At 43.0% G+C, this 27,066-nt stretch overlaps 2 protein-coding genes across 8 annotated transcripts in view; one reads left to right on the top strand and one right to left on the bottom strand.

Moving 5' to 3' along the window:
* The window catches only part of LOC132395334 (WD repeat-containing protein 48), a 94,965-nt gene extending 83,585 nt beyond the window's left edge, over positions 1-11,380 (top strand). The window contains exons 17-19 of the mRNA XM_059971781.1: positions 2,413-2,489; positions 6,439-6,631; positions 9,867-11,380. Of these exons, the coding sequence (XP_059827764.1) occupies positions 2,413-2,489; positions 6,439-6,631; positions 9,867-9,962 (366 nt within the window). The 3' untranslated portion in view covers positions 9,963-11,380. The remainder of the gene's footprint in view (positions 1-2,412; positions 2,490-6,438; positions 6,632-9,866) is intronic.
* LOC132395335 (uncharacterized) overlaps positions 6,640-27,066 on the bottom strand; it is a 120,960-nt gene continuing 100,533 nt past the window's right edge. For 2 of the 7 annotated variants that reach the window (XM_059971782.1, XM_059971789.1), the window contains 2 exons: positions 16,092-26,282; positions 14,100-14,843 (listed from right to left, as the gene is read on the bottom strand). In XM_059971782.1, coding sequence (XP_059827765.1) covers positions 26,276-26,282 — 7 coding nt within the window. In that variant the 3' untranslated portion in view covers positions 14,100-14,843; positions 16,092-26,275. Of the gene's footprint in view, positions 7,474-14,099; positions 14,844-16,091; positions 26,283-27,066 lie in introns of those variants that run through there. The other 5 variants (XM_059971787.1, XM_059971788.1, XM_059971783.1 and 2 more) reach the window with 5 other exon arrangements.

Genomic DNA, 27,066 nt, shown 5'->3' with positions numbered 1-27,066 from the left:
GATGCTTAATGAATACTTGGCTTCAGTATTCACTATGGAAAAGGACCTTGGTGATTGTCGGGATGATTTACAGCGGACTGAAAACCTTGGAGCATATAGACATTAAGAAAGAGTATGTGCTGGAGCTTTGGGAAGGCATCAAGTTGGAGAAGTCACTGGGACTTAAGTTGATGGAGAAGATCCTGAGTGGCAGGATTTATGAACATCTGGAGAGGCATAATATGATTAGGAATAGTCAGCATGGCTTTGTCAAGGGCAGGTCGTGCCTTACGAGCCTGATTGAATTTTTTGAGGATGTGATGAAACACAATGGTGAAGGTAGAGCAGTAGATGTAGTGTATATGGATTTCAGCACGGCATTTGATAAGGTACCCCATGCAAGGCTTATTGAGAAAGTAAGGAACCAAGGGGACTTGGCTTTGTGGATCCAGAATTTGTTTGCCCATGGAAGGCAAAGGGTGATGAGTTTGTAGACGGGTCATATTCGGCATGGAGGTCAGTGGATCTGTTCTGGGACCCCTTCTCTTCATAATTTTTGTAAATGACCTGGATGAGGAAGTGGAGGGATGGGTTCAAAATTGCTGATGACACAAAGGTTGGGGGAGTTGTGGATAGTATTGAGGACTGTCAGAGGTTACAGCGGGACATTGATATGATGCAAAACTGGGCTGAGAAGTGGCAGTTGGAATTCAACCCAGACAAGTGTGAGGTGGTTCATTTTGGTAGATCAAATATGATGACAGAATATAGTATTAATAGTAAGACTCTTGGCAGTGTGGAGGATTAGAGGGAGTCTATAGGACACTCAAAGCTGCTATGCAGGTTGTCTCTGTGGTTAAGAAGGCATATGATGCTTTGGCCTTCATCAATCGTGGTATTGAGTTTAAGAACCGAAAGGTAATGTTGCAGCTACATAGGACCCTGGTCAGACCCCTCTTGGAGTATTGTGCTCAGTTCTGGTCACCTCACTACAGGAAGGATGTGGAAACTAGAGAAAGGGCGCAGAGGAGATTTACAAGGATGTTGCCTGGATTGGGGAGCATGACTTATGAGAATAAGTTGAGTGAACTTGGCGTTTTCTCCTTGGAGTGACGGAGGATGAGAGGGTAACTCTTGGTAATTTCTAAAGTAAGTACATGTTTGGCACAACATTGTGGGCCAAAGGGCCTGTATTGTGCTGTAGGTTTTCTATGTTAACAAAGCTATCTATTCCATCAGCTATATCATTGATATACAGCATGAAAAGAAGTGGTCCCAACACTGACTCCTGCCGAACATCACTAGTCACTGGCAGCCGACCAGAAAATGATCCTCTTATTCCCACTTGCTGTCTCCTACCAATCAGCCATTGCACTAACCATGCCAGTAACTTTTCTGTAATGCCATGGGCTCTTAGCTTGGTAAGTAGCCTCATGTGTGGCATCTTGTCAAAGGCCTTCTGAAAATCCAAATATACATCCACTTTATCCCATTTATCTATCCTACCTGTAATCTTCTCAAAGAATTTCAACAAGTTCATCAGGCAAGGTTTTCCTTAACGAAACCATGTTGACTTTATTGTATCTTGTCCTGTGTCACCAAATACTCCATCACCCCATCCTTAACATCTTCACCACCACTAAGGTCAGGCAGACCGGGTTATAATTTCCTATCTGCTACTTTCTTCCTTTTTTAAAGAGTGGAGTGACATCTGCATTTTTCCAGTCCTCTGGCACTATGCTAGAGGCCAATGATTTTGTAAAAATCATTACTAATGCCTCTACAACCTCTACCACTACCTCTTTCAGAACCCTGAAACCCTAAGGTGCAGTTCATCTGGTCTGGGTGACTCATGTATCCTTAAGACTTTCAGCTTTTTGATTGCCTTCTCCCTTTCTTAAACAGTGGAGTGAAATTAATGGAAAATCTGGTGGTGGTCATTTTAATTTAAGTTTTAGCAAAAAAAGGAATACTGCTTGCCTGCTCTAATAAATCGTATTGGATAATAAATAATACTGGTTACTGTTGCCCTTCAACCATCAGGCTACTGATCCAGAGTGGATTACTTCACTCACCCCAACAGTGAACTGATTCCACAACCTATGGATTTGCTTTCAAGGAGTCTACAACTCATATTCTCATTATTATTCATTACTTATCTATTATTTTTCTTTTGATATTCTTTTTACTTTTGCACTGTGTTTTCTTCAGCACATGGGTTGTTTGTCAGTCTCTGTATGTTGTTTTTCATTGATTCTGCTGTTTCTTTGTATTTACTGTAATCCCCACAGGAAAATAAGGGTTGTATATGGTGACATGTATGTACTTTGATAATAAATTTACTTTGGGTATTGGTTACTGGCACCAAGTTCTTTATTAACGCAGTGGCTGTAGGCAATTTGCACCTAACTATTTTTGACTCTCCTTTTTCAGAAGAACATGCCGAAATTCAATAAAATCCCATTCTACCTCCAGCCTCATTCTTCTTCGGGAGCAAAAACACTTAAGAAGTAAGTAGATTGAAATGAAAGAGATCTTCTGAATGACAATTATTTCCCCGCAGCAGCTAATCTGACCCTGCGTTGGTGTAGAGAACAACTCCCTCTTTAGTCCTTTTGTTCTTTGGACCACATATCCATGAGAGGCATTCAGCATAAGAGAGTCTTAGACCATTGGGTTCTTGCAGCGAGCATTGTGTTTAAGATATCAAAGAGATGTGATTTGTAATGTAATATAGTACCAACTGGAAAACTGGTATAAGTACCTACTTAACTTGATCCTATGTTGTTCCTGCAATGTTTAATGTGATTATTATAGCTTGATTAGAAATATATAATGAGGCTTTACTTACGGCTAATCTTGGAGATGTGAACATCACAGTCAAAACCACATTTATTGCCCAGACATTAGTTGCCTTGATAAGGTAGTTAAGCTTTCTCTTTGAAGTACTGACTTTTTAAACTACAAGTATCTTTCTAAAACATTTCTAAGGGGATTATTACTCCATTTTATACAGTGAAATCCAAGAAAAATGCACATAGCAGAATATTGTAGCTCCTGATTATTTCTCTGCATATGTACTGAGCTGCTAATACTGATTTCAGTGATCCTCAGCGGCTCCCTTGAACACCTTCACTATAACAGTCCTTGTGTGAATTGAATACTGATCCTAAGAACAAAATCTTCTTAGTATCTGGGTTCATTGTGCTGAGCTTATTCTGTACATCAGGGATGTGCCCTGCCAAGTTCCACCTGGAAAGACCAGCAGCAGTTTAGAAATACTATCACATTTGTGTGTTTACATCTGATTTTATAAAACAGTGGTGCATTTTGAGACTTAAAAATCGATCAAATCCGGATTATTAGAAGCTTCAGGATTAAATTGAAGTGGAGATAAATCTCTACCAAAGGAGGTGTAAGGTGTTCTTTCCCTTCACTAGCCTGCAGGTCACCCTTGGGCAAGGTGTAGCACCTGCGTAGCCTCCCTCTCCCCGCACCCCCACGCACTGATCTGGGTCACGTGAAGCCAAGAGATCAGGTGGTGGATGGTCGTACAAGCAGCTACTGCACATCACAGGTCCTGGTTGTGTGACCACTGACACCAGGCAGACAGTCTGTGAAGAGTATTTATAATGGCTGGGGTCACCCATCTTGTAAAGTCACTCGTCAGATAAAGACAGTGGCAAATCTCTTCTGTAGAAAAATTTGCAAGATCATGGATAGACCATGATCGCCCAGATCGCACGACACAGCACTGAAGATGATGATTATATTTCTAATTGGCAGTGGGAATTGAACCCTAATTGCTAGCGCAGTAAAGTGTTACACTAACCACTATGAGACTGCGTCAAGCTGACTGTGGTCAACTTAAATCTGTATTGTTAGCTCAAGGTGCAAGCAACGTTAATAAACTTTGTTTATTGCCCATTTATATTTGTACCAAATCTGTTTATGTTGCCACCGGTGTGATTGGCAAACAAGAGCAAAGAAGAAGATTGAATTCATCCTCTCTTGATTCACGTCTTGATGCAAAAACTTGTGCAATTCTGTTCTATTAGAGTTAAAAGGGAACCAGAGTTCCCGGAGGAAACCTAACTCCTTACAGACAGCAGTGGGAACCAAGCCCTAATCGATAGCATGGTAAAGCGATACACTCACCACTATGAGACTGTGCTGCCTTTGAAGGCGCAATGAATTATTTACCATGGTATTCTTATTTAAAAGCAAGGAATTCAGTAACAGGAAGAATCTGATGCTCCACTGAATCCCTTCTTTTTAATTCTAATGGTGCATAGGTTGAGATTGTTATACATGTGTATAATAATTAAAGTATCTTAAAGTTTAAGATACTTTCAGAATCTTAAAGTTCAGAACCTTCTACACAGGGAAGCAACACCCCTGGTGACAGTAGGTGGCTGGGGGGAGCAGCTAGGCACATTTCAGGCCATTGTTGTAGATCTCTTTCAGTATTTAAAAAAATGCAACAGTTAAGTACATTAGGAGCTTTTAACATGAGTGTGATTGTTTAAGGAATAAAAGTAAAACAACAGAATGGGTGCAGTGACATCTAAAACTAAAAATGCTTGAGTAGCTTCGAATTATTTATTTATTTAGTGAACTAGCATGGAACAGGTCAACAGTGTGTGCCAGCCAGCAACCCAGCCACCTATTTAACCCTAGCCCAGGGGTCGGCAACGTTTACCACTGAAAGAGCCAATATGGACCCATTTCCCACAGAAAAGAAAACACTGGGAGCCACAAAACCCCGTTTGACATTTAAAATGAATTAACACTGCATACAACGTTTTTTTTTTGCCTTTATGCTATGTATAAACAAACTGTAATGTGTTGCATTTATGAAATTGATGAATTCCTGCAGAGAAAACGAAATTACATTTCTGCATGCAACAAAAACATTTTGAACTCCGAGAAAAAGACGTTGGGTTGAAGGTTACTCCATAGTTAGCCTACCTTGGATCGAAGAATTAAAAGAAAGCGCGCTCTGGCGGGTGTCAGGCATTGGCAGTGGTGATGTATATTAATAGCGATAAAAAAACACGTTGTAGCAGTGTGCTACACGCAGCGCTAAAATAATGACACTGCAGTCAAAGATAACTTTATTCGAACTAAACAGCCTTGCTTTAAAGCCTCCCTCAACCCGTCCCCGTGGGCGCGGATGCTCCAAAAGACATGTACTCACAAACCCCCGTAGGCTATCTCCCTTAGCCGGAACGGTGGCTAATTGTGAGCCGGTTCGGATGTGCCAGGAAATGGGGTCTCTAGATTGTACAAGATCACCATAATCTTCAAATTTCGAATTACATTTCAAAAACTAACAAACCACGGGGAGCCGCAGCACAGAGATCAAACAGCCGCATGCAGCTCCGGAGCCACGGGTTGCCGACCCCAGCCCTAGCCCATCACAGGACAATTTACAATGACCAGTTAACTTACTAACCCGTACGTCTTTGAACTGTGGGAGGAAACTGGAGTACTTGGAGAATACCCACGTGGTTTATGAGGAGAACATACAGATTCCTTACAGACGGCGCTGGAATTGAACTCCAAACTCCGGAATGTCCCAAGTTAGAACCTGGAACCTAGAAATCTACAGCATATTACAGGCCCTTTGGCCCACAATGTTATGCTGACCATGTAAACTACTCTAGAAACCGCCTAGAATTTCCTTATTGCATAGCCCTCTATTTCTCTAAGCTTCATGTACCTACCCAAGAGGCGCTTAAAAGACCCCATTGTATCTGCTTACACCACCACCGGCAGTGCATTTCGCTGAAAACATCTGCTGTCAATTTATGTTCCTAAGTTCCTGCCTGATAGCATATTTCCCCCTACCCCAATTACCCAATTAAATGTTTTCCCAAATTGTCTGCTCCTTTCCCTCCCCAGCACTACAGTTAAAGAGACAGGGTTGTGATCATTACCTCCAAAATGCTCTGGCACTGAGTGATCTGACACCTGACCAGGTATCTGGCAGCTGCACCTCCCGCCCAATACCAGATACAATTCTCAATACAGCCTCTCCTCTAGCTGTCTTATCTACATATTGCGTAAGGAAATCTTCCTGAACACACTTAACAAACTCCACCCTTGTTATAAAGAGATGCAGTCCATATTAGGAAAGTTTAAAACCTCCAGACATAATAACCTTATTATTATTGTACTGTTCCAGAATCTGCCTCCCTATCTGCTCTTTGTAATAGTATCGCACTAACTGATAAGCTACCTTGGTGCCGTCATCACGAGGTGAGTTGTGATGACTCTAGGACCCAAGTTGTTAATATTCTTTATTTTTTTAGGTACCTCTATAAATTTAGCCTTGCTTTTATTTTAGATTTTATTTCCTTTTGTAACAGCTCTTGATTTGTTACCTGTTGTGCCCTGCCTACTAATAGCATTGAGAGCAACCTGCGAATGTGACACTTTTAACCATGTTTATAGGGATCGTTTATCGGCCAGTGATATGCTACAGGTTCGAAAAGTGATGGAGCATGTTTATGAGAAGATCATCAACCTGGATAATGAGTCACAAACAACAAGCTCTTCAAACAATGAGAAACCCGGAGAACAGGACAAGGAAGAAGATATTGCAGTGCTAGCCGAGGAGAAGATTGAACTTCTTTGTCAAGATCAGGTTAGTTTGCCTAGTGTCAGCTGTTGACCATGGTTCATTGCTTGTTGAGTTCATGGGCTCCTGCAGATCATTGGTGAAAGATGTATTGCAGATATTTATAATATAGAATCTAGGACGTTACAGCATAGTACAGGCCCTTTGACGCACGATGCTGTGCCTAGCCTTTAACAAGTTCAGGTTTAATTCAACCACACACATGAATATGGCCAAACTAAAGTGATCCTCTGGGGACAGGTGAAAACACAGGGCCAACAGTCACACACAACACAAAGCACATATGACTATGATAAAAGAAAAGCACACAGTTATAAAAGATGATATTAATAATATAATAAAATAGCCCTGAGTGTCATGGCCTGTTGATTAATGGTGCATAGATGTTGTCCTGGAGCCAAGTTTCTGCAAGACCAGCCCACAGCAGTTCCTCATATAGTGCAGTGCAGCTGCGGATGAACTCAATCCAATTTGGCTTTCACTGGAGGGCAGCACTGGCATGAGGATTCAGCCCCCAACCCAGCACTGAACTGAGCAGCGCACAGCCAGACCCAGCATCTCCTTCCTTGGTGGCTGCAACAGGTAGCCACGCAGCTCCCCTGCTGTTTGTCTCGCCAATGAACCAGTGAATCAGACTCTCAGTATTGTACATTATCAGTGTCTAAAAAGGTCTGGCAATCCCAACAAAATGTCCGAGGCAATCAGCTGCACCATCTGTTGGATCACGCATCAAGTTCCTGGCTGAAGCAAACTGTAACGCGGTGCGCACCGCTATCCTGCAACTTGCTAGTGAGGTAGATCTGCTTGCAGTACTCGATGTTCTTGGTAACCAGCAGTGTCTTGCGATCCTGAAATTGATGTAAAGGATGAACAATTACACTTTTGATTGGGCCCAGAGATGCTGCTGTTTCCAGGAGTGCTTCCATCTTACCAGAAGAACCTATTCCGAGGTCGATCTAATCCTTCCTTCCCACATAGCCCTCTGTTTTCCTTTCATCCAAATGCCTATCTAAGAGTCTCTTAAATGTCCCTGTGCGATCTTCCTCTAGAACCACCACTGTCACACACCTACTACACTCTGTGTAAAAAAAAAAGCCACCTCTGATAGCCCTCTATACTTTCCTCTCAATATCTTGAAAGTTTTGCCCCGTTGTATCAGCCATTTCTGACCTGGAAAAAAAGCTTGCGTTGCCCACTTTACCTGTGCCTTTTATTATGTTATGCACCTCTATTAAGTCACTCCTCCTCCTCCTCAGTGAGAAAAGCCCTAACTCATTCAACCTGTTCAAGTAAATCTCCTCTCTAAAGCTTCCACATCCTTCTGATAATGAGGCAATCAGAACTGTCTAACTGTCTTTATAGAGCTACGACGTTACCTCATGTCTGTGTTATTTTTATTTCATTTAGAGGCACAGCACAGCCAAATGATCCCGCACCACCCAGTCACTTACTAACCCATAAGTTTTTGGAATGTTGGAGTAAACTGGGGCACCTGAAGGAAATCCATGCGGTCCCAGAGAGAATCTACAAACTCCTTGTAGACAGCAGTGGGAATTGAACCGAGGTCACTGGCATGGTGAAGCTTTTCACTAACCCGTAAGCTACCATGCCAGGTGTTAGGATGCTTTCTACATTTGTAGAATGACGTGACTGTAGATGTGCATAATCCAGCTCTCTTCAGCATTTTCAGAGAGTAAAAATGTTCGTAAGCTTTCCTGATTGTATAGAATGTGTTCTGGGACCTTGAGGTGTGCACTTCCAGGAGTTTAAAACTGTTTGCAGTTTCCACTGCTGTGCTGCCAATGTATAAAAGGGGTTCTAGTGGTACGGGTCTCCTGAAGTCAATACCCATCTCCTTTGTCTTGTTGATTTGAGGAGGAGGTGATTTGCCTGGCACCCAGGCCTTAAGCAACACCCATACCAGAAGTCCATTGCACACTTCTGTGAATCAGATGTAGTTTAAAAATTTCAAAGTTGATTGAGGTTTACTTGCCCTCTTTTGTCACCTAAAATTACAAAATAGTTTCATTTGATCATTGTTAACACTAGATGGTCATATATTTTGCCTGGATAAAGGAATTCATTGTGTGAAGGGCTCTGAGGCTGTTGCTTTTTCAAGTTGCTCCATAGAAACGTTGTTGCTGTTCCTCATGAGAAGTTGGGAGTTCACCCATCAGTCACTGGACACCTTCTTTGGTGCTTGTGGTTTAACTGGTGATTTTCCATAGGTCCTTATGACATTATCATTTAGCTGATTCACAGAACATTTCTCCTTCCACACCCTCTAGTCAGAATCAGAATCAGGTTTATTATCACCGGCATGTGACGTGGATTCCCTATAACCCGCTCTTCCCACATTCCCATCACAAATTCTGCCACTTAACTATATTAGGACTAATTTTGCATTGGCCAGTTTAACCTACCAGTCTCCAAATCATGGCATGTGGGTGGAAGCTGGAGCACATGGAGGAAACCCAAAGTCACAGGGAGAGCTTGAAAATTCCACAAAGAACAACACTGGTGATTAGAATTGAACCAGATTTACGATTTGGCAGTCAGTAGCTCTTCTAACTAAATTGGTAAATTGATTTATTATTGTCGCAGTGAAAGTTACAATGGGAAACTTTGTTTTGCATGCTATCTAAACAGATCAGTTCATTACAACAGTGCATTGAGGTAACACAAGAAAAAAAACAATGACAGAATGGAGAATAAAGTGTTACAGCTACAGTGAAAGTGCAGTGCAGGCAGACATTAAGGTGCATGGCCATAGTGAGTTCAAGAGTCTATCTCATACCGGGGACTGTTCAATGAACTGGGCAACTGTTTAGTAGTCTTATTACAGTGAGATAGAAGCTGCCCTTGGGCCTGGTGGTATGTGCTTTCAGACTTTTGTATCACTGGGACTTGGTATCATATTATTTATCGTATGTTTGATTTTAGCTTATTTAATAAATTATGTGAAGAGAGAATGCCCGGGTTGGGTGAGGTCTTTGATTATGCTGGCTGCTTTACCGAGTTAGCGAGAAATATAGACAGAGTCCATGGAGGGACTTCTGGTTTTCCATGTCAGGCTGAGATGTGTCCACAATTCTCTGCAGTTTCTCTTGGTCACGGGCAGAGTAGTTGCCATATCACACTATGATGCATCTAGATAGCCATGCCATCTCAATTGTTACTGTGATGAAGCATTATTGAATGTTTTAATTGACAGCACCACCTTCTCTAAACCTTGTTGCAGGTGCTTGATCCAAACATGGATCTGCGGACAGTGAAGCATTTCATCTGGAAAAGTGGAGGGGACCTGACGCTTCACTATCGGCAGAAGTCAACGTGATGTCCTCTTGAAGAAGGAAAAGGGCTTGACTCGTAGAAGCCAATAGTTTCATTCTGAACTTTCCCTCTGCACCTAATTTCCTTTCCTGTACTGGGTGGGAAGAGTAGTATCAGTGCTCCTTGCACCGCTCTCCACATTAGACCCAGCTTGTTGAATTATCCTGTCTGGGGAAAAGGCGCCAAGTTATTTGTGCGTTTCCAATGTTATATAATTTAGAAAGGATGCAGAATGTAAATTAAAGCAACTCCTAGTGCACTGTCTTAATGAGCAGGCCACAGATTTCTGATAGATTTATAGTGTGGTGGTTAATACACTGTACAGGGTAAAATACATAGATAAATGCTCCAGATAATGAACATAACCACCTCATCCAGTAGGTGTCCTTTTATTTGTTCCTAACACATTGTTGCCCTCTCAGATATGTCTGCCTTGGCACCACACACTAGTCACCTTTCTAGATCTGATGTTATTTGTCACTGTAAATTATATTTCCATACATTCCAGGCATTTTTTTCAATGGCATCCAATTTTCGACCGTCCTGATGGCTCCTTTATGAGGTACGGAGGCTGAATGAAATCAAAAGGGAACATGCAAAGAGCAGATTCATTGCTTGTGTTGGAACCAAGCTGTAAGCTCAATTTAAATTCTCCCACAAGATTGACTGTTCTCAATATTTATTTGGTTTATTTAGCGGTGCTGCAGTATCAGAGCTAATCCAGCAGAGATGAGATCTTGTAGATACTTTTTCCAAAGAACAAAGTACAAGGTAGCAGGGCTAGTGGGGACTATTTTGAGGTTGCGCGGTCAAGTTCCATGTTAGAACTATCATCAGTGGGTGTGGATTCATGGAAAGGTTCTGAGTCCAGGCTAACCAAGCGGAATACAATAACAAAGTGATTTGTTTTCCTTTAGAAAGAAATCCAGTAGTCTGAAGGACCACCGATATCCAGATCCTACCTTGGGAGGAGTTTGATGTAAATACTGTACTTTTTTATTCAGCTAAATGACAACTTTTTAAAACTTTTTTTTTAAAAAGAAGGAAAGCTTTTGAGACTTTGTAGCTGATTGCAATTTTTTTTTGGATTTTAGAAATCCAGAGTTGAAACATTAAGACATAAATAAAGTAATATTTAAACCAATGTAGTGCTTTCAATCTCATACTGTAGATACACAAAACAGACAGGACACCCTTGAATGCAAACTCCAGTTCAGATTTCCAAATGTAAACTTCAGCTGTTGGGTGCAACTAATAAATCTAAATAATGTAAAAGCAGAGGACAATTAAGTTCATCATGCCAAGGCAAGTTATTGCCTATTTTTTTTTAAAAGCATTGATCCATTTTATGTCCATTGGATTTTGCTGTTGTCTCCCTCTACCAATTGATCTGTGTACACCAGCTCATTTCTGTATTGACATTAAAAGTTTTATGTACTTGTAGAAGAGGCAAAACAAGACTGTTAATGTTTCTTGTACTCGAATGCCTGAAGAGAATTTAGCTGTGAATTTAAAGGAAGTGAAATCTTTGTGCAAAGACCACTTGAAGATAGATTCAGCCTTCATTCCCTCAACTGTTTTCTTTCTCCCGTGATTATGAATTGTGCAGAGGGAAGAACAACCTTCAGATTCAGTTGAATGCTTTCACTTTTAAATATTGATAAGTTTAACTTGTACTTCTAGCAGCAACACTTAGATAGACAACAGACCCAGTGCGGTTGGCTAGTGGGAATAAACCATCCGGAGTGGCTTCTGATTCACAAAAGCAGCTGGACAGCATTCTCAATTCGGCTTTTTCAGAGCTGTTGTGAAGTAGTTTAAGGCCTCTGAGCAAGCCTTTCTGTTGTAAAGACATGTGCACCGTGCAATTAGTGCAAAAAGAAACCAAAAATTGTGAGCTGGTTCATTGTCTGTTCAGAAATCTGATGGGGTGGGGGGGAAGAGAAGCTGTTCCTAAAATGTTTGAGTGCGTGTGTCTTCAAGCTCTTGTACCTCCTCAGTGATGGGGGTCCTTAATGACGTCATTGATGCTGGGGAGGCTGCTACCCCTGATGGAGTTGGCTGAGTTTGCAATCCCCTGCAGCTCCTCCATGCCAGACAGTGATGTGTGCTGTCCTCCCTAGGTCACTGCAGTGCTCTCTCCTCCAAGTCGGAAAGCTGTCTCTTGTCCCACTGTAGGGTTAAGCCTATGCTGATGCTCCAGTGCAGCACCAGGGGTCAGCTATCCTGTCAGGTAAGAAATTAAACTGAGGTCCCTCCTACCTTCTCAGGTGAGCGATTTTGATCTCATGGTGTTATTTTAAACTTTGAACTTGGCTTGAATATTTATTTCTTCAAGACCTTCCATAAGACCATGAGATATGGGAGCAAAATTAGGCTCTTTAGCCCGTTAAGTCTGCTCCACCATTCCACTATGGCTGATTTGTTATCACAGCCTTCTCCCTGTAACCTGCACCTTGTGAATCAAGAACGTACCAACCACTGCTCTAAATGTACCCAATGACTTGGCCTCCAGACATCTGTGCCAATGAATTCTACAGATTCACCACCCTCTGGCTACAGAGACTATACTTGAATATGTATTCATAATTGTTGGGGATCATCATTTGTAAAAAAAAAGGTGGTATTGTACTCTGTGTTTTAACAGAGACAGATCTTCACAAACTAATTATTGGCTATAGATTTTCAGATATCTTGTAAATAGAATAGAAGGTGGGACTTGTTCTTCACAAACTGTTTTCAGAACTCCAGACATTTAGGATTTCTGCTTTATCGTTAACTATATTGTTATTTGACAGTGCAGTGTGCTGCAATACACTTCTGCTGTCAGCCAAGCTAAGGGTGTGACACAACTCAATGCATAAAAGCATGCAGACGTAGTCAAGGTGTTAGGTTATTGTTTGGACCAAACATTAGATTGGAGAATAAATGTGATCTAAGTGGCTTGGATCATGGAATGATTGTTGGTGCCAGATGGGGAGGTATGAGTATCTCAGAAACTGCTGATTGCCTGGGATTTTCATACATGACAATCTCTAGAGTTTACAGAGAATGGTGTGATAAACGAAAAAAAGATCCAGTGAGAGCCAGTTCTGTGGGCAAAAATGCCTTGTTAGTAAGAGGTCAGAGGAGAATGGGCAGAGTGTTTCAAGGTGACAGTAACTCAAAAAAACCCCACGTTACAACAATGGTGTGGAGAAGTGCCCCTCTGGAACGCACAATATATCAAACCTTCAAGCAGGTGAGCTACAGCAACAAAAGATCACACTGGGTTCCACTCCTGTACGTAATAAATTGGCCACTGAGTGAATTTCCATGATCAAAATAGGAATAAGTGAGTCTTTTCTTTTTATATCCTGCCTGGTGTGTCAATATTAAACAAGCCATTTGTCTGTTGACCTACCACAGTACTTTTCATTTTTTTTATTCTTGTGTATGGCTTGAGAAACCAACCAAATAAAATGTCCAGGTTAATTAATTTGTTTAACTTTGATAGTCAGTTGATAACAGCATTGGTGATGAAGCAGATTTTTTTTTTCCAATCCCTCCATAATAGGCAGGTTTGGGGCAGGAGTTTGCACAGCACCCTGCTGCATGCACACATCAATGTGTCCCCTTTTATAAAAAAGGGGCACCTTCCACTTGTGATTGTAAAATTGTTTTAAATATTGTTCACCCATATTTCTCCTTACTCCAGTTAAACACTTTCCTAACTTGTCTCTTCCTATCCCTCTCCAATGCTATGGTAAAGAATATAGAGTTGTGATCACTATCTCCAAAATGCTCTCCCACTGAGCAGGTGCATTTCCCAATACCAGATCGAGTACAGCCTCCTCTCTTGTAAGCTTATCTACATATTGTGTCAGGAAACCTTCCTGAACACAGCTAACAAACTCCACCCCATCCAAACCTCTTGTTCTAGGGAGATGCCAGTCAATATTGGAGAAATTAAAATCTCCCATCTCGACAACCCTGTTATAATTGCACCTTTCCGAAATCTCTCTCATCTGCTCCTCAATCACAATCAGGTTTATTATCACCGGCATGTGACGTGAAATTTGTTAACTTAGCAGCAGCATTTTAGTGCAATACTTAAGCTAGCAGAGGGAAAAAATGATAATAATAAATAAAGTAAAAATAATGAGTAAATCAATTACATATATTGAATTGAATTTTTTTAAATGTGCAAAAACAGAAATAGTGTATATATTTTTTTAAAGTGAGGCAGTGTCCAAAGATTCAACATCCATCCTTGTTACTAACTAAACACTTTCTCTGAGCTTCAGTTCATGGACGGATACCCTGACATTTTCCTGTAGAATTTGCTGATACAATTCAGAATTCATAGTTCCATCTATGATGCAAGCCATCCTGGTCCCGAGGCAGCAAAGCAGGCCCAAACCATGACACTGCCACCACCGTGTTTCAAAGATGGATGAGGTTCTTGTGCTGGAATGCAGTGTTTGCTTTTCACCAAACATGATGCTTCTCATTTAAGCCAGGAAGTTCTATTTTAGTCATTTAGACAGACAGCAATGTTCTTCTTGCACAGTAGTGGCTTTCTCCTTCCAATCCTACCACGCACACCACAGTTGTTCAGTGTTTGCCTGATGGTAAATTCATGAACACTGACATTAGCCAATGCAAGAGAGGCCTGTAGCTCATTAGATGTTACTCTGGGGTTCTTTATGACCCCCTGGAATATTACATGCTCTTGGAGTGATATTTGTTGGTCGACCTCTCCTGGAGAGAGGGTTTTGAATTTCCTCCATTTGAACGCCATCTGCCTGACCGGATTGGTCGAGCCCAAATTCTTTCGAAATGGTTTTGTATCCTTTTACAGCCTGGTGGGCGTTATATTTTCTGAGGTCCTCATTCGCAAAACCTGTGTGGTGAAGATCAGACTTTGATGGTGAAGACCCAAGTTCTTTAGATCGGTCAGGGCCATACACTTCCTGATACTGTATTCCATCTGCCACTTCTTTGCCCATATGTCTAAGTCTTTCCGTAGCCTCTTTGCTTCCTCAGAACTACCTGCCTCACCACCTATCTTCATATCATCTGCAAACTCTGCAACAAAGCCATCAATTCAATCATCCTAATCATTGACATAAAATGTAAAAAGAATTGGTCCCAACACAGACCCCTGTGGAACTACCACTAGTCACTGGCAGCCAACTAGAAAAGGCTCCTTTTATTCCCACTTTGCTTCCTGCCAATCAGCCACTGCTTAATCCATGCTAGAATCTTTCCAGTACTACCATGGGCTTGTAGCTTGTTAAGCAGCCTCATGTTTGGCAACTTGTGGAAGGTCTTCTGAAAATCCTGATACACATCATCAACAGATTCTCCGTTGTCTATGCTGCTTGTTACTTCAAAGAATTCCTACAGATTTATTGGGCAAGATTTTCCCTTTAGGAAACCACGTTGACTCTGTCTTATTTTATCATGTGCTTCCAAGTACCCTGAGACCTCATCCTTAATAATCAACGATATTTTCTCACCCACTGAGGTCAGACTAACTGGCCTATAGTCTACTTTCTTCTGCCTCTCTTCCTTCTTGAAGAGTGGAGTGACAATTGCAATTTTCCAGTCTTCCGGAACCTAGTGATTCTTGAAAGATCATTACTAATGTCTAAGATCTCTTTAACCATGGCTTTCAGAACTCTGGGGTGTACACCATATGGTCCAAGTGACTTATCTAACTTCAGAGCTTTCAAATTCCCAAGAACCTTCTCTCTAGTAATGGTAACTTCACTGACTTCATGACCCCTGACACCTGGAACTTTCACCATACTGCTAGTGTCTTCCACAGTGAAGACTGATGCAAAATACTTCTTCAGTTCATCTGCCATTTGCTTGTTCTTCATCACTACCTCTCCAGCATCGTTTTCCAGCGGTCTATTATCCACTCTTGCCTCTCTTTTACACTTAATGTATCTGAAGAAACTTTTGGTATCCTCTTTAATATTATTGACTAGCTCACGTTCGTATTCCACCTTTACCTTCTTAATGACTTTTTTTAAAGTTGCCTTCTGGTGTTTTTTAAAAGCTTCCCAAGCCCCTTAACTTCCCACTAATTTTTGTTCCATTATATGCCCTCTCTCTGGCTTTCCTGTTGGCTTCGGCTTACCTTGTTAGCCACAGTTGCGTCACCTTTCCTTTAGAATACTTCTTCCTCTTAAGGATGTGCCTTCTGAATTGCTATGAGAACTTCCAGCCGTTGCTGCTCTGCTGTCATTCCTGTCAGTGTTCCTTTCCAATCAAGTCTGGCCAGCTTCTGTCTCATGCCTCTGTAATTCCCTTTACTTCACGTTATGGGTGGGTTTGGCCGCAAGGCAGTGGAGGTTTAAATTCAGGGTTTTCCTTCTCCTAGGCGGGTTGCTTTCCAAGGCTGACGAGCCCCACTTGCCCGAAGCAACTGGTTTCGAGGCATCGGTGGCCCGCCTTAGCCCCTTCTCGTGTCCATAGAAACAGATCTGCCAGGCCTAATAGCCAAAGCATACATGAAGGCCAAAATTTGGACTTGGTTGTCAGAGGCTGTTAGAGATGCATGCCATTTGAAGCACTTTATAGGTAGTGGGATAGGAGCGACTGTAACAACTAATGCAGCATCTCTCTTCTCAGCGTTGTGGGTAAGTTTTTTTTCCTGAAAAGGCTCCAGCTGTTCACAGAAAGGCTCTATACTGAGTCTCAGTGTGGGGTCAGAGCTGAGCGGTCCACCATCAACATCATCTTCTCCCTCAGGCAACTGCAAGAAAAGTGCAGAGAACAGCAGAAACCACTCTACATCGCCTTCAACGATCTTACTAAGGTTTTCAACCTTGTGAGCAGAAGGGGCCTCTTTGAGATCCTTGCCAAGATTAGCTGCCCCTTATTCTACTCAGTATCATCAGGTTGTTTCACAACATGAAGGGACCTAACCAGAGTTTTATAGAGCTGCATCATTACATCATGACTCTTAAACTCTATCCCTCGATTTATGAAAGCTAACACCCCATAAGCTTTCTTAATTACCCTATCTACCTGTGAGGCAACTTTCAGGGATCTGTAGACATGTACCCCCAGATCCCTCTGCTCCTCCACACTACCAAGTATCCTGCCATTTACTTTGTACTCTGCCTTGGAGTTTGTCCTTCCAAAGTGTCCCACCTCACACTTCTCCGCGTTGAACTCCATCTGCTACTTCTCAGCCCACTTCTGCATCCTATCGATGTCTCCCTGCAATCTTCCACAATCCTCTACACTATCTACAACGCCACCAACCTTTGTGTCATCTGCAAACTTGCCAACCCATCCTTCTAATCCCACATCCAGGTTGTTAATAAAAATCACGAAAAGTAGAGGTCCCAGAACAGATCCTTGTGGGATACCACTAGTCACAATCCTCCAATCTGAATGTACTCCCTCCACCACAACCCTCTGCCTTCTGCAGGCAAGCCAATTCTGAATCCACCTGGCCAAACTTCCCTGGATCCCATGCCTTCTGACTTTCTGAATAAGCCTACCATGTGGAACCTTATCAAATGCCTTACTAAAATCCATGTAGATCACATTCACTGCACTACCCTTATCTTTATGCCTGGTCACCTCCTCAAAGAACTCTATCAGGCTTGTTAGACACGATCTGCCCTTCACAAAGCCATGCTGACTGTCTCTGATCAGACCATGATTCTCTAAATGCCCACAGATCCTATCTCTAAGAATCTTTTCCAACAGCTTTCCCACCACAGGCATAAGGCTCACTGGTCTACAATTACCCAGACTATCCCTACTACCTTTTTTGAACAAGGGGACAACATTCGCCTCCCTCCAGTCCTCCGGTACCATTCCCGTGGACAACGAGGACATAAAGATCCTAGCCAGAGGCTCAGCAATCTCTTCCCTTGCCTCATGGAGCAGCCTGGAGAATATTCCTTCAGGCCCCTGGGACTTATTGGTCTTAATGTATTTTAACAACTCCAACACCTCCTCTCCCTTAATATCAACATGCTCCAGAACATCAACCTCACTCATATCGTCTTCACTGTCATCAAGTTCCCTCTCATTGGTGAATACCGAAGAGCAGTACTCATTGAGGACCTCGCTCACTTCCACAGCCTCCAGGCACATCTTCCCACTTTTATCTTTAATCGGTCCTACCTTCACTCCTGTCATCCTTTTGTTCTTCACATAATTAAAGAATGCCTTGGGGTTTTCCTTTACCCTACTCGCCAAGGCCTTCTCATGCCCCCTTCTTGCTTTTCTCAGCCCCTTCTTAAGCTCCTTTCTTGCTACCCTATATTCCTCAGTAGACCCATCTGATCCTTGCTTCCTAAACCTCATGTATGCTGCCTTCTTCCACCTGACTTGATTTTCCACCTCACTTTTCACTCATGGTTCGTTCCTTTACCCTACCATTCTTTATCTTCCTCATTGGGACAAATTTATCCCTAACATCCTGCAAAAGATCCTTAAACATTGACCACATGTCCATAGTACATTTCCCTGTGAAAACATCATCCCAATTCACACCTGCAAGTTCTAGCCTTATAGCCTCATAATTTGCCCTTCCCCAATTAAAAATTTTCCTGTTCTCTGATTCTGTCCTTTTCCACAATAATGCTAAAGGCCAGGGTGTGGTGGTCCCTGTTTCCCAGATGCTCACCCACTGAGAGATCTGTGACCTGACCCCGTTCGTTACCTAATCCTAGATCTGGTATGGCATTCCCCCTAGTCAGCCTGTCAACGTACTGTGACAGGAATCCGTCCTGGACACACTTAACAAACTCTGCCCCATCTAAACCCTTGGAACTAATCAGATGCCAATCAATATTAAGGATAACATGATAACATCTCTTATTTTTGCACCTTTCCAAAATCTGCCTCCCAATCTGCTCCTCGGTGTCTCTGCTGCTACCAGGGGGCCACAAAACAACAAATTTCATTACATTTGCCGATGATATTAAACCTGACTCTGATTCTGTCACTCTGTCTTCTCTCATTAAGCCAATTCTGAATCTTGTTTACTACTTTAGCCTGAATGCCAAGTGACTTAACCTCTGCACCAGCCTCTCTTGTCAAGGGACTTGCTGAAGTCCATGTAGACAATTTCCACCACCTTCTCACAGTCTCAAACTTCTGTAACAGGCCTTCCCAACCTGGGGTTCATAAGACATAGGAGCAGAATTAGACCATTCAGCCCACTGAATTTCTTCTGCTATTCCATCTTGGCTGATCCTGGATTCCACTCCACCCCATACACCTGCCCTCTTGCCATATCCTTAGAATCCTTGACTGATAGAAAAACTATAAACTTCCGCCTTAAATATATCCACGGTCTTGACTTCTACTGCAGTCTGTGGCAGAGCATTCCACAGATTCACTACTCACTGGCTTAAAAAAAAATTCCTCCTTACCTCTTCTAAAAGGTTGTCCCTCAATTCTGAAGCTGTGCCCTCTAGTGTCCCACTCACTGCCTCCTGCCTGTTAGCCATTCCTGTCCATGCCAGCATCTTTCCTGTAATGTCATGGGATTTTATCTTGTTAAGCAGCCTCATGTCTGGCACCTTATCAAATGCCTTTTGAAAATCCAAGTAAGTAACACCACTGCCTCTCCTTTGCCCACCCTGCTTGTTACTTCCTCAAAGGACTCTAACAGATTTGCCTGACAAGATCTTCCTTTACAAAAACCATGTTGACTTTGACTTATTAGTCTCCAAGTACCCCAAAACCCTTCATAATAGACTCCAACACTCTCCCAACCACTGAGATTACGCTTTCTGCCCTACAATTTCCTTTCTTCTGCCTTCCTTCCTTCTTAAAGAGTGGAGTGACATTTGCAATCTTTCAGTCCTCCAGGACCATGATATGATTATATATATATCAAATGATTCTTGAAAGATCATGAACAATGCATCTTCAGTAACCTTTCTCTCAGGACTCCGGGATGTTGTCCATCTGGCTTACCTTTGAGTTTGCCTAGCACTTCTTCCTCAAGGTCCATGAACCGCTTTCTTAATGGTATTGGTCTATGGTGTTAAAAGGGTTGGCAATCCAAGTTTGGCCGGACTTGGCCTAAAACACACCAAGTCTTGTTGACGACCCCTGATCAAGTTCTGTGTGTCCATATACTTCTACATCTTGTCCTTTGTAATTTGCCCACGAATGACATCAGGCTCACCAGCTCGCAACTCCCCGGCTTATTATTGGAACATTTCTTGAACAACACTATCTATCCTCCAGTCCTCTTGCACCTCACTGTGGCTAAGGAAGTTTTGAGACTCTCTCCTAGGGCCCCTGCAATTTCTTGACTAGGCTCCCACAAGGTCTGAGGGGTCAGGCTCTGGGCGCTTAGCCACCCTAATCGGCTTCAAGACAGCAAGCACTCCCTATTCGGTAACCATTACATGATCCATGACCTCACTACACCTTCGCCTTTAGTTCTATAGAGCCTGTGCCCATTGTCTGAGTAAATACAGATGCAAAAGATCTGCCCCATCTCTTCTGGCTCCATTCACAGAAGACCACACTGATCTTCACATGGACCGTTGTTAATCACTTGATATCCTTTTGCACCACATATCTACAGCTGTCCTTGGGTTTCTTTTTCACCTTGTCTGCCAGAGCAAACTCAGGTCCTCTTTTAGCCCTCCTGCTTTCTGTGTTCTCTTGCATTTCTTATACTCATTAAGTGCTGATTTAATCCTAATTGCCTTTACCTCTTTTTTAACCAGAGCCCCAGTATCCTTCAAAAACCAAGGTTCCCCAAGGTTCAAAAACCAAGGTTCCTTTTAGCCTTGCCTTCTATTCTAAAAGAACACGCAGGCGTATATATTTAAACATGTAGCAGGTAACAGGCCCTTCCCCTAATGAACCACACCACCCAGTTAACCCATTTGACCAATTAACCTACTAACCCGTACATCTTTGGAACGTGGGAGGAAACCCACACAGTCATAGGGAGAATGTACAATTTCCTTACAGACAGCAGCAGGAATTAAACCTGGGTTGCTGGCATTGTTTGTTCTCCCAACATTCCCATCCAGACCTTTCAACTCACTTGCATTAGGGACAGTTTATTGGGGACCGTTCCGCACGTCTGAAACCAGAGCACCCAGGGGTTCTCACACAGTCACAAGCAGAACGTGAAAACTCCAGACAGCACAGGAGATAGGAGCGGAAGTGGGCCAGATGGCCCATCGGGTCTGCTCCGCCATTCCATCATGGCCGATTTATGATCCCTCTCAACCCCATTCTCCTGCCTTCTCTCTGTAGTGATGGTCAGGGTTGAACCTAGGCCACTGCACCGAGGAGGCAGCAGTTCTACCCACTGAGTAACACAATGATGAACTGTAATCAGTAAAACTCTTGTCTAATCTGGTTTTTGCACATCCGTTCTGGTATAAATAGGTTCAGGGAAAATCAAATCCATTTTCTACTGCCCCTTTATTTAATCTGTATGGCTGAGTTATATTGTGTGCGACGTGCACTGTTCAGCTTGCTACTGTGTTCTTCTACATGAGGCGCCCTCGCCTTCCTGGCAGCCTTGCACTGTATTACTGCCAAGTAACTGTCCTTGTCAAAGCAAACTGATACAAAGCACATTTAATTGAAAATTTAGGAAAATGAGACATCACAAAAGGAGAGAGAGATGTGAAAACAATATGTATGTTAACGTTTTAGCCTCAGCAATATAAGAAATTTACGATCCTTTGAAAAACCTTTTTTGGGAAGTCGCACAGAAGGTAAGGTGTAATTGAAAGATGCTCTCTTTGCAAATAATGTAAATTTGCAAAGGAAATTATTAGATTACAGGAAGAAAAGCAATAAAAATCAAGGATCTGGTTTCCTTTAGGTGTGGCCAGATAGGTTCACAAGAGCAGCCTGACCTGTCTAGCTACATTTTTGGATTATTTAAAGAACCAGAACCACATCAAGGGGGTTGTATATTTTCAAATTGCCTAATTCATCACTTTGTATATTAGTAGGATGGCTTAAACAGTTCAAAACCAGCACCAAATATGGTTACAGAAGTAAAAGTCGATTTGTCTTTGCCCAAATCCAGACATACACACAGTCATTGAGTAGCAGATCAAGAAAATAGTTAGAGATCTTCTCAAGATAAGCCTAAGCTTTGCATTTCTCTGTCTCGAAGTTCAAAATACATTTTACTATCAAAGTATGTAGGAATTAATCAACATATCTGCTTATAGACAGCCTCAAGAAAACTCAAATAACCCCAATTAAATAAAAGACCAACAGCCAATGAGCAGACAGGAAAGAACAAATCAAATCTTGCAAACAGTAAAGCAAGCATCAACATTCGGAGTGCAATTGAGTCCATAAACCCGAAGTCGGGAGCAGCTGGAGTGGCCCACAGTCTCAGCCCAAGTCCATCACACGGAGACAAACTGCCCCGAAGCTCGCAGACACTAAGCCCGGAACGGCCAGAGCACGGCACAGCCTCGGCCTCAGCGCTGAGGGCAGAGTAAAACATTGCTGAGCAGAGTCAGCTCAACCCTCGCCTCCGGTCCTGACACCCTGCCTTTTCAGTCTATCTGGCCTGCTGTTTTGATTGTCCAAGCACTGGGTCCTCCCCTGAACGCAGACCCGGGCTCTTAAAGGATAACAAAGTCCTCATAGCCTGTCACTCTCACACACCCGAGACATACACACTTGCTAATTCATTATGGATGGGGTGAAGTGTCTAAATGCAAACCATGGAAGTTGTGAGCTCCCTTCAAGCTCCAAGTGACGTTTGTTTACCATCTATTGTAGGATGCAAATAATCTATCTCCATTGACTGAGACTTGTACAAATGATGTGTTACTTACTATCAATATCAATTAATGCAACTTGTCATGGAAGCACTGAGAGACAAGGACAGAAACGAACCCTTCAGCCCAACAAGTCGAAGTCTATTAACATCCTCCCTTTCAGGCAACGTGATAAAACATCTCGAGACAGAAAAAAAACACTAATTCAGTCTAACCCAGGGGTTCCCAACCTTTTTTATGCCATGGACCAATACCATTAAGCAAGGTTGGGAACCCCTGGTCTAAACAATTGTTAGCTAAGTTATATTCACTTTAAGCCCAATATAATTCTGAAAATGGATATTTCTTAACATTTTCATCTACAGTGTGAATACAAAAGCCTTATATAAAGAGATTATATCAAGTTGTAACACACTGCAGAAACAGCCAACGTATCTCTCACATAGAATGCTACAGCCCTTCAGCCCATCTAGTCTGCACCAAACTTATTCTGCTTAGTTCCATTGACCTGGACCTGAAGAATCTTCCTCCATAATCCTCCCATCTCATCATCCAAAGATCTCTTGAATGTTGCAACCAAACCCACTGGCAGCTCGTTCCGCAGTCACACCACCCTCTGAGTGAGGAGATACCCTCAGGTTCCCCCTAAACATTTCAATTTTCAGCAGACCATGCAGCAAAACCACAGACCGCTGCAGTTTCGACCACACCTCCTCAGGACATAGCCTTCCTGGAGGGTGGGCGGTGAGAGCTGAGAAGTGCTGGACTTGCCTAGGAGACACAGTATCTGTACAGTAACAGTTAAGCATGAGAACCCATGCCTGTTCTGGTCAAGAATGTGTGTTCTGGGGGCCCTCCACCCAAGCTGCATTATCAAGGGTTTTTAAAGAGACGTTCAACTAGGACGTCATTACTTCTGCGACCATTAAAACAAGGATTTGTCTCAGTCTCCTAGCACGGTTGGCTGATGTTCTATACCTAACCATCCCTGAAGTTCAAGGGAAATATCACAGAAGCATAGTGGACAGCACATCAGGCCGTGACCACTGAAGTAGGTTTAAAAATATATCCTTGCATGCCTATTATTGGCAGCAGATGATAGGTAGACAGAAAGGATGGGCAGATTCAAATGAAGGAGGGTTTTTAAAAAGCCATTTAATCAAAGCTGCCTCACGGAGCACAGAATTACTAATTTTTCACCAGCAGACGTGCCTTAAGGGCAAGTCACATAATCTCCTGGGCGAGGTACAGAAATAGCCAATAGGGGAGAAATAAGTGCTTTATGAGTACCTCCACAGTTTTCCCACCTGACTCTCAGGCCCAAATCATTTGCTTTTGGGCAGGTGATCACCTCTGGTCCTTGTTATGAATATTGGTGAGGTCTGAATTCTGATTTTTCTTCGTGCCAGCATGTTTGGGCTTGCGATATGCCTGGTTTAATCAGCCACTGCAGTTAGAGATTGGTTCAAAAATGAAGAACACTGCCTGTTTAATGATTGAACAGTAATTGGAGAATTAGATGCTATGTAGGTTGTAAGAAAAACAAACACAAGAGATTCTGCAGATGCTGGAAATCAAGAGTAACATACACAAAATGGTGGAAGAACTCAGTAGGTCAGGCAGCATCTATGCAAAGGAACAGTTTCAAGCAGAGGAGGGTTTTGAACCATAACATTGACTGCTTCACACACCAACAGCAGGAGGAACTCAGCAGGTCAGGCAGCAGCAAAGGAAAAGAATAAACACTCAATGTTTTGAGCCGAGATCCTTCATCAGGTCTCAGTCTGAAAGGTTGACTGCCAGGCCTGCTGAGTTCCTCCAGCACTTGGTGTGTGTGTTGCTTGGATTTCCAGCATCTACAGACTTTCTCATCTCACATCGACTGTTTATTCCCTCCATAGATGCTGCCCGACCTGCTGAGTTTTTCCAACATTTTGTGCATGTGATACTCTTTAAGAAAAACTTTTGGTTGTGTCAGTTAAATTCATCTCTGACTCACCATCCAGTGGTTTGCCAAGGAGGATTATTCTTGGAAGTGAAACCCAATTACAGAGATTGACTCATCCTGAAAAGCAGTGACGGAGCTCGTTTTCATCTGGTCTCCATCCAGTAAGCATTGGCAAGTAAACTCAAGCCCACAAGACATAGGAGCAGAATTTGGCTTTTCAGCATTTCAAGTCTGCTTCCCCATTCCTTCATCCCCCTCAATCCCATTCTCCTGCCTTCATCCCATAACCTTTGACACCCTTAACACCCAGCGACTTGGCATCCACAGCCATCTGGTGCAATGAATTCCACAGAATCACCACCCCCTGGCTAAAGAAATTCCTCCTCATCTCTGTTGCGGACATGAGAGTGGAAAGGAGGCAGGGAAAGGGGAATCACGATTGGGAAAAGGGGAAGGGAGAGGGAAGGGAGCCGGAAACACCAGAGAAGCATTCCGTCATGATCAATAAACCATTTGTTTGGAATGAAATGACCTTGGCTGGTGTCTCAGGGTTGGGTGTATCTGCACCCATGCCAAAACTCCTGCCCACGCCATTCCTTCTCTGCCTTTCCCAAATTCGTTTGCTCCCACTAGATTTACAAACCCTCTCCACCCCACATTGACAAATACAGTACTGTGCAAAACTCTTAGGCACCCTAGCTATATACAGTATGTGTGCCCCGGACATTTTGCACGGCACTGGGACATTTACATAGACCTTGAGGTTAAATTCAAGCTTCACACCCCTAAGTGAAGGTCCTCTCCCAGCTCAGCACTCAGTTCTCAACTAGAACGAAAGGAGGAAATTACTGTGGAAGAAACGAGAGATTGGATTCTCAGTATCAGGTTGGGGGTGGTACGGTAGCACAGAAGTTAGCGTAACACTATCAGAGTGCCAGGAAACGGCGTCCAATACCACCGTACTCTGCAAAAACATTCCCCATATGACCTGGTGGGTTTCCTCTAGGTGCTCCAGTTCCAAAAGATGAATGGGTTCGTAGGATTACTGGTCCCATGGGTGTAATTGGATGGCATGGGCCAGCTGGGACGGTTTCGTACCGTAACTCTAAATGTCCTCACTTGGCAACATTTAGATGTCCAGCCACTGTCTCAAAAGCTAGAGAATATAACATCACTGATGTAATTTCACTGTAAACCAACAGGTCCAGTGGTTTCAACAGCGACTTGTGCAGTGAGGCACCACTTTATACCCAATGAGAAAGGATACTGCAACATAAGCCGTGAGTCAGTGCATCACCAATGTCAAGTGCACAGCAGCTGAGTCCGATTTCAGTGCAGGTTTTATTCGATACAGTTGTGTACCAGCAGTATTAAATGCTACAGTAAACAGTGACACTGTGGCTCTCAGTGCTACCCAGTCCTGGATTCAATCAGTCTTGGTATTGTCAGTGTGGGTTCACTAATGCTACTTGCTGGGCCCCAGTCACAAGCCCAAGGTCTACATGATACAAGTGTGTTTCAGTGTTGTTCACAAACGAGGCGATCGGTCGGTACGCCTCTGGGATTCTTCTTTCAGTCTGACCACTCTCCCCTGGTGCTGTTTCTCCGTCACTATCGCCTGCAGGAAGAACATAACAAACGCTAAATCCAACAGCCTTTATCAGTACCCCCGCTAAACCCTTCAGAGTCGTAAGGTAGTACAGAACAGAAAATATCATTCAGCCCATCTAGTTCATGCCAAACTGTTATTCTGTCTAGTCCCATTGACCCGCAGCTTGACCACAGTCCTCTGTACCCCTCCTATCCATGTACTTGTCCAAACATCTCTTAAATGTTGAAATCAAACCCAAACCCACCACTTCCACTGGCAATTTGTTCCACACTCTCACCACCCCCCACGCTCCCCTTAAAGATTTCACCTTTCATCCTTAACCCATGACCTCTGGTTCTAGTCTCACCCAACTTCAGGGGAAAAAGCCTGCTTGCACTTACCCTGTCTATACCCCTCGTTTTTGTATACCTCTACCAAATCTCCACTCATCCCCTAACTTTCCAGAGGATAAAGTCTCTACCAAAGGAGGTGTAAGGTGCTCCTTCCCTCCGCTACCCTGCAGGTCACCCTTGGGCAATGTGTAGCACCTGCTTACCCCCCTCGATCAGGGTCAGTGAAGCCATGGGAGCAGGTGGTGGATGGTCGTATGAGCAGCTGGTGCACATCACAAGTCCTGGTTCTGTGACCACTGACACCAGGCAGACACTCTCTGAAGAGTATTGATAATGGCTGGAGTCACCCGACTTGTAAAGACACTGCCCAGAAGAAGACAATGGCAAACCACTTCTGCAGAAAAATTTGCCAAGAACTATCATGGTCACGGATAGTTAAACTGATAATAAATTTACTT

This window comes from Hypanus sabinus, chromosome 6, assembly GCF_030144855.1.
Source record: "Hypanus sabinus isolate sHypSab1 chromosome 6, sHypSab1.hap1, whole genome shotgun sequence".
NCBI lineage: Eukaryota > Metazoa > Chordata > Chondrichthyes > Myliobatiformes > Dasyatidae > Hypanus > Hypanus sabinus.
The sequence above is the reverse complement of the archived record's forward strand: the minus strand, read 5'-3'. Positions and strand labels throughout refer to the sequence as shown.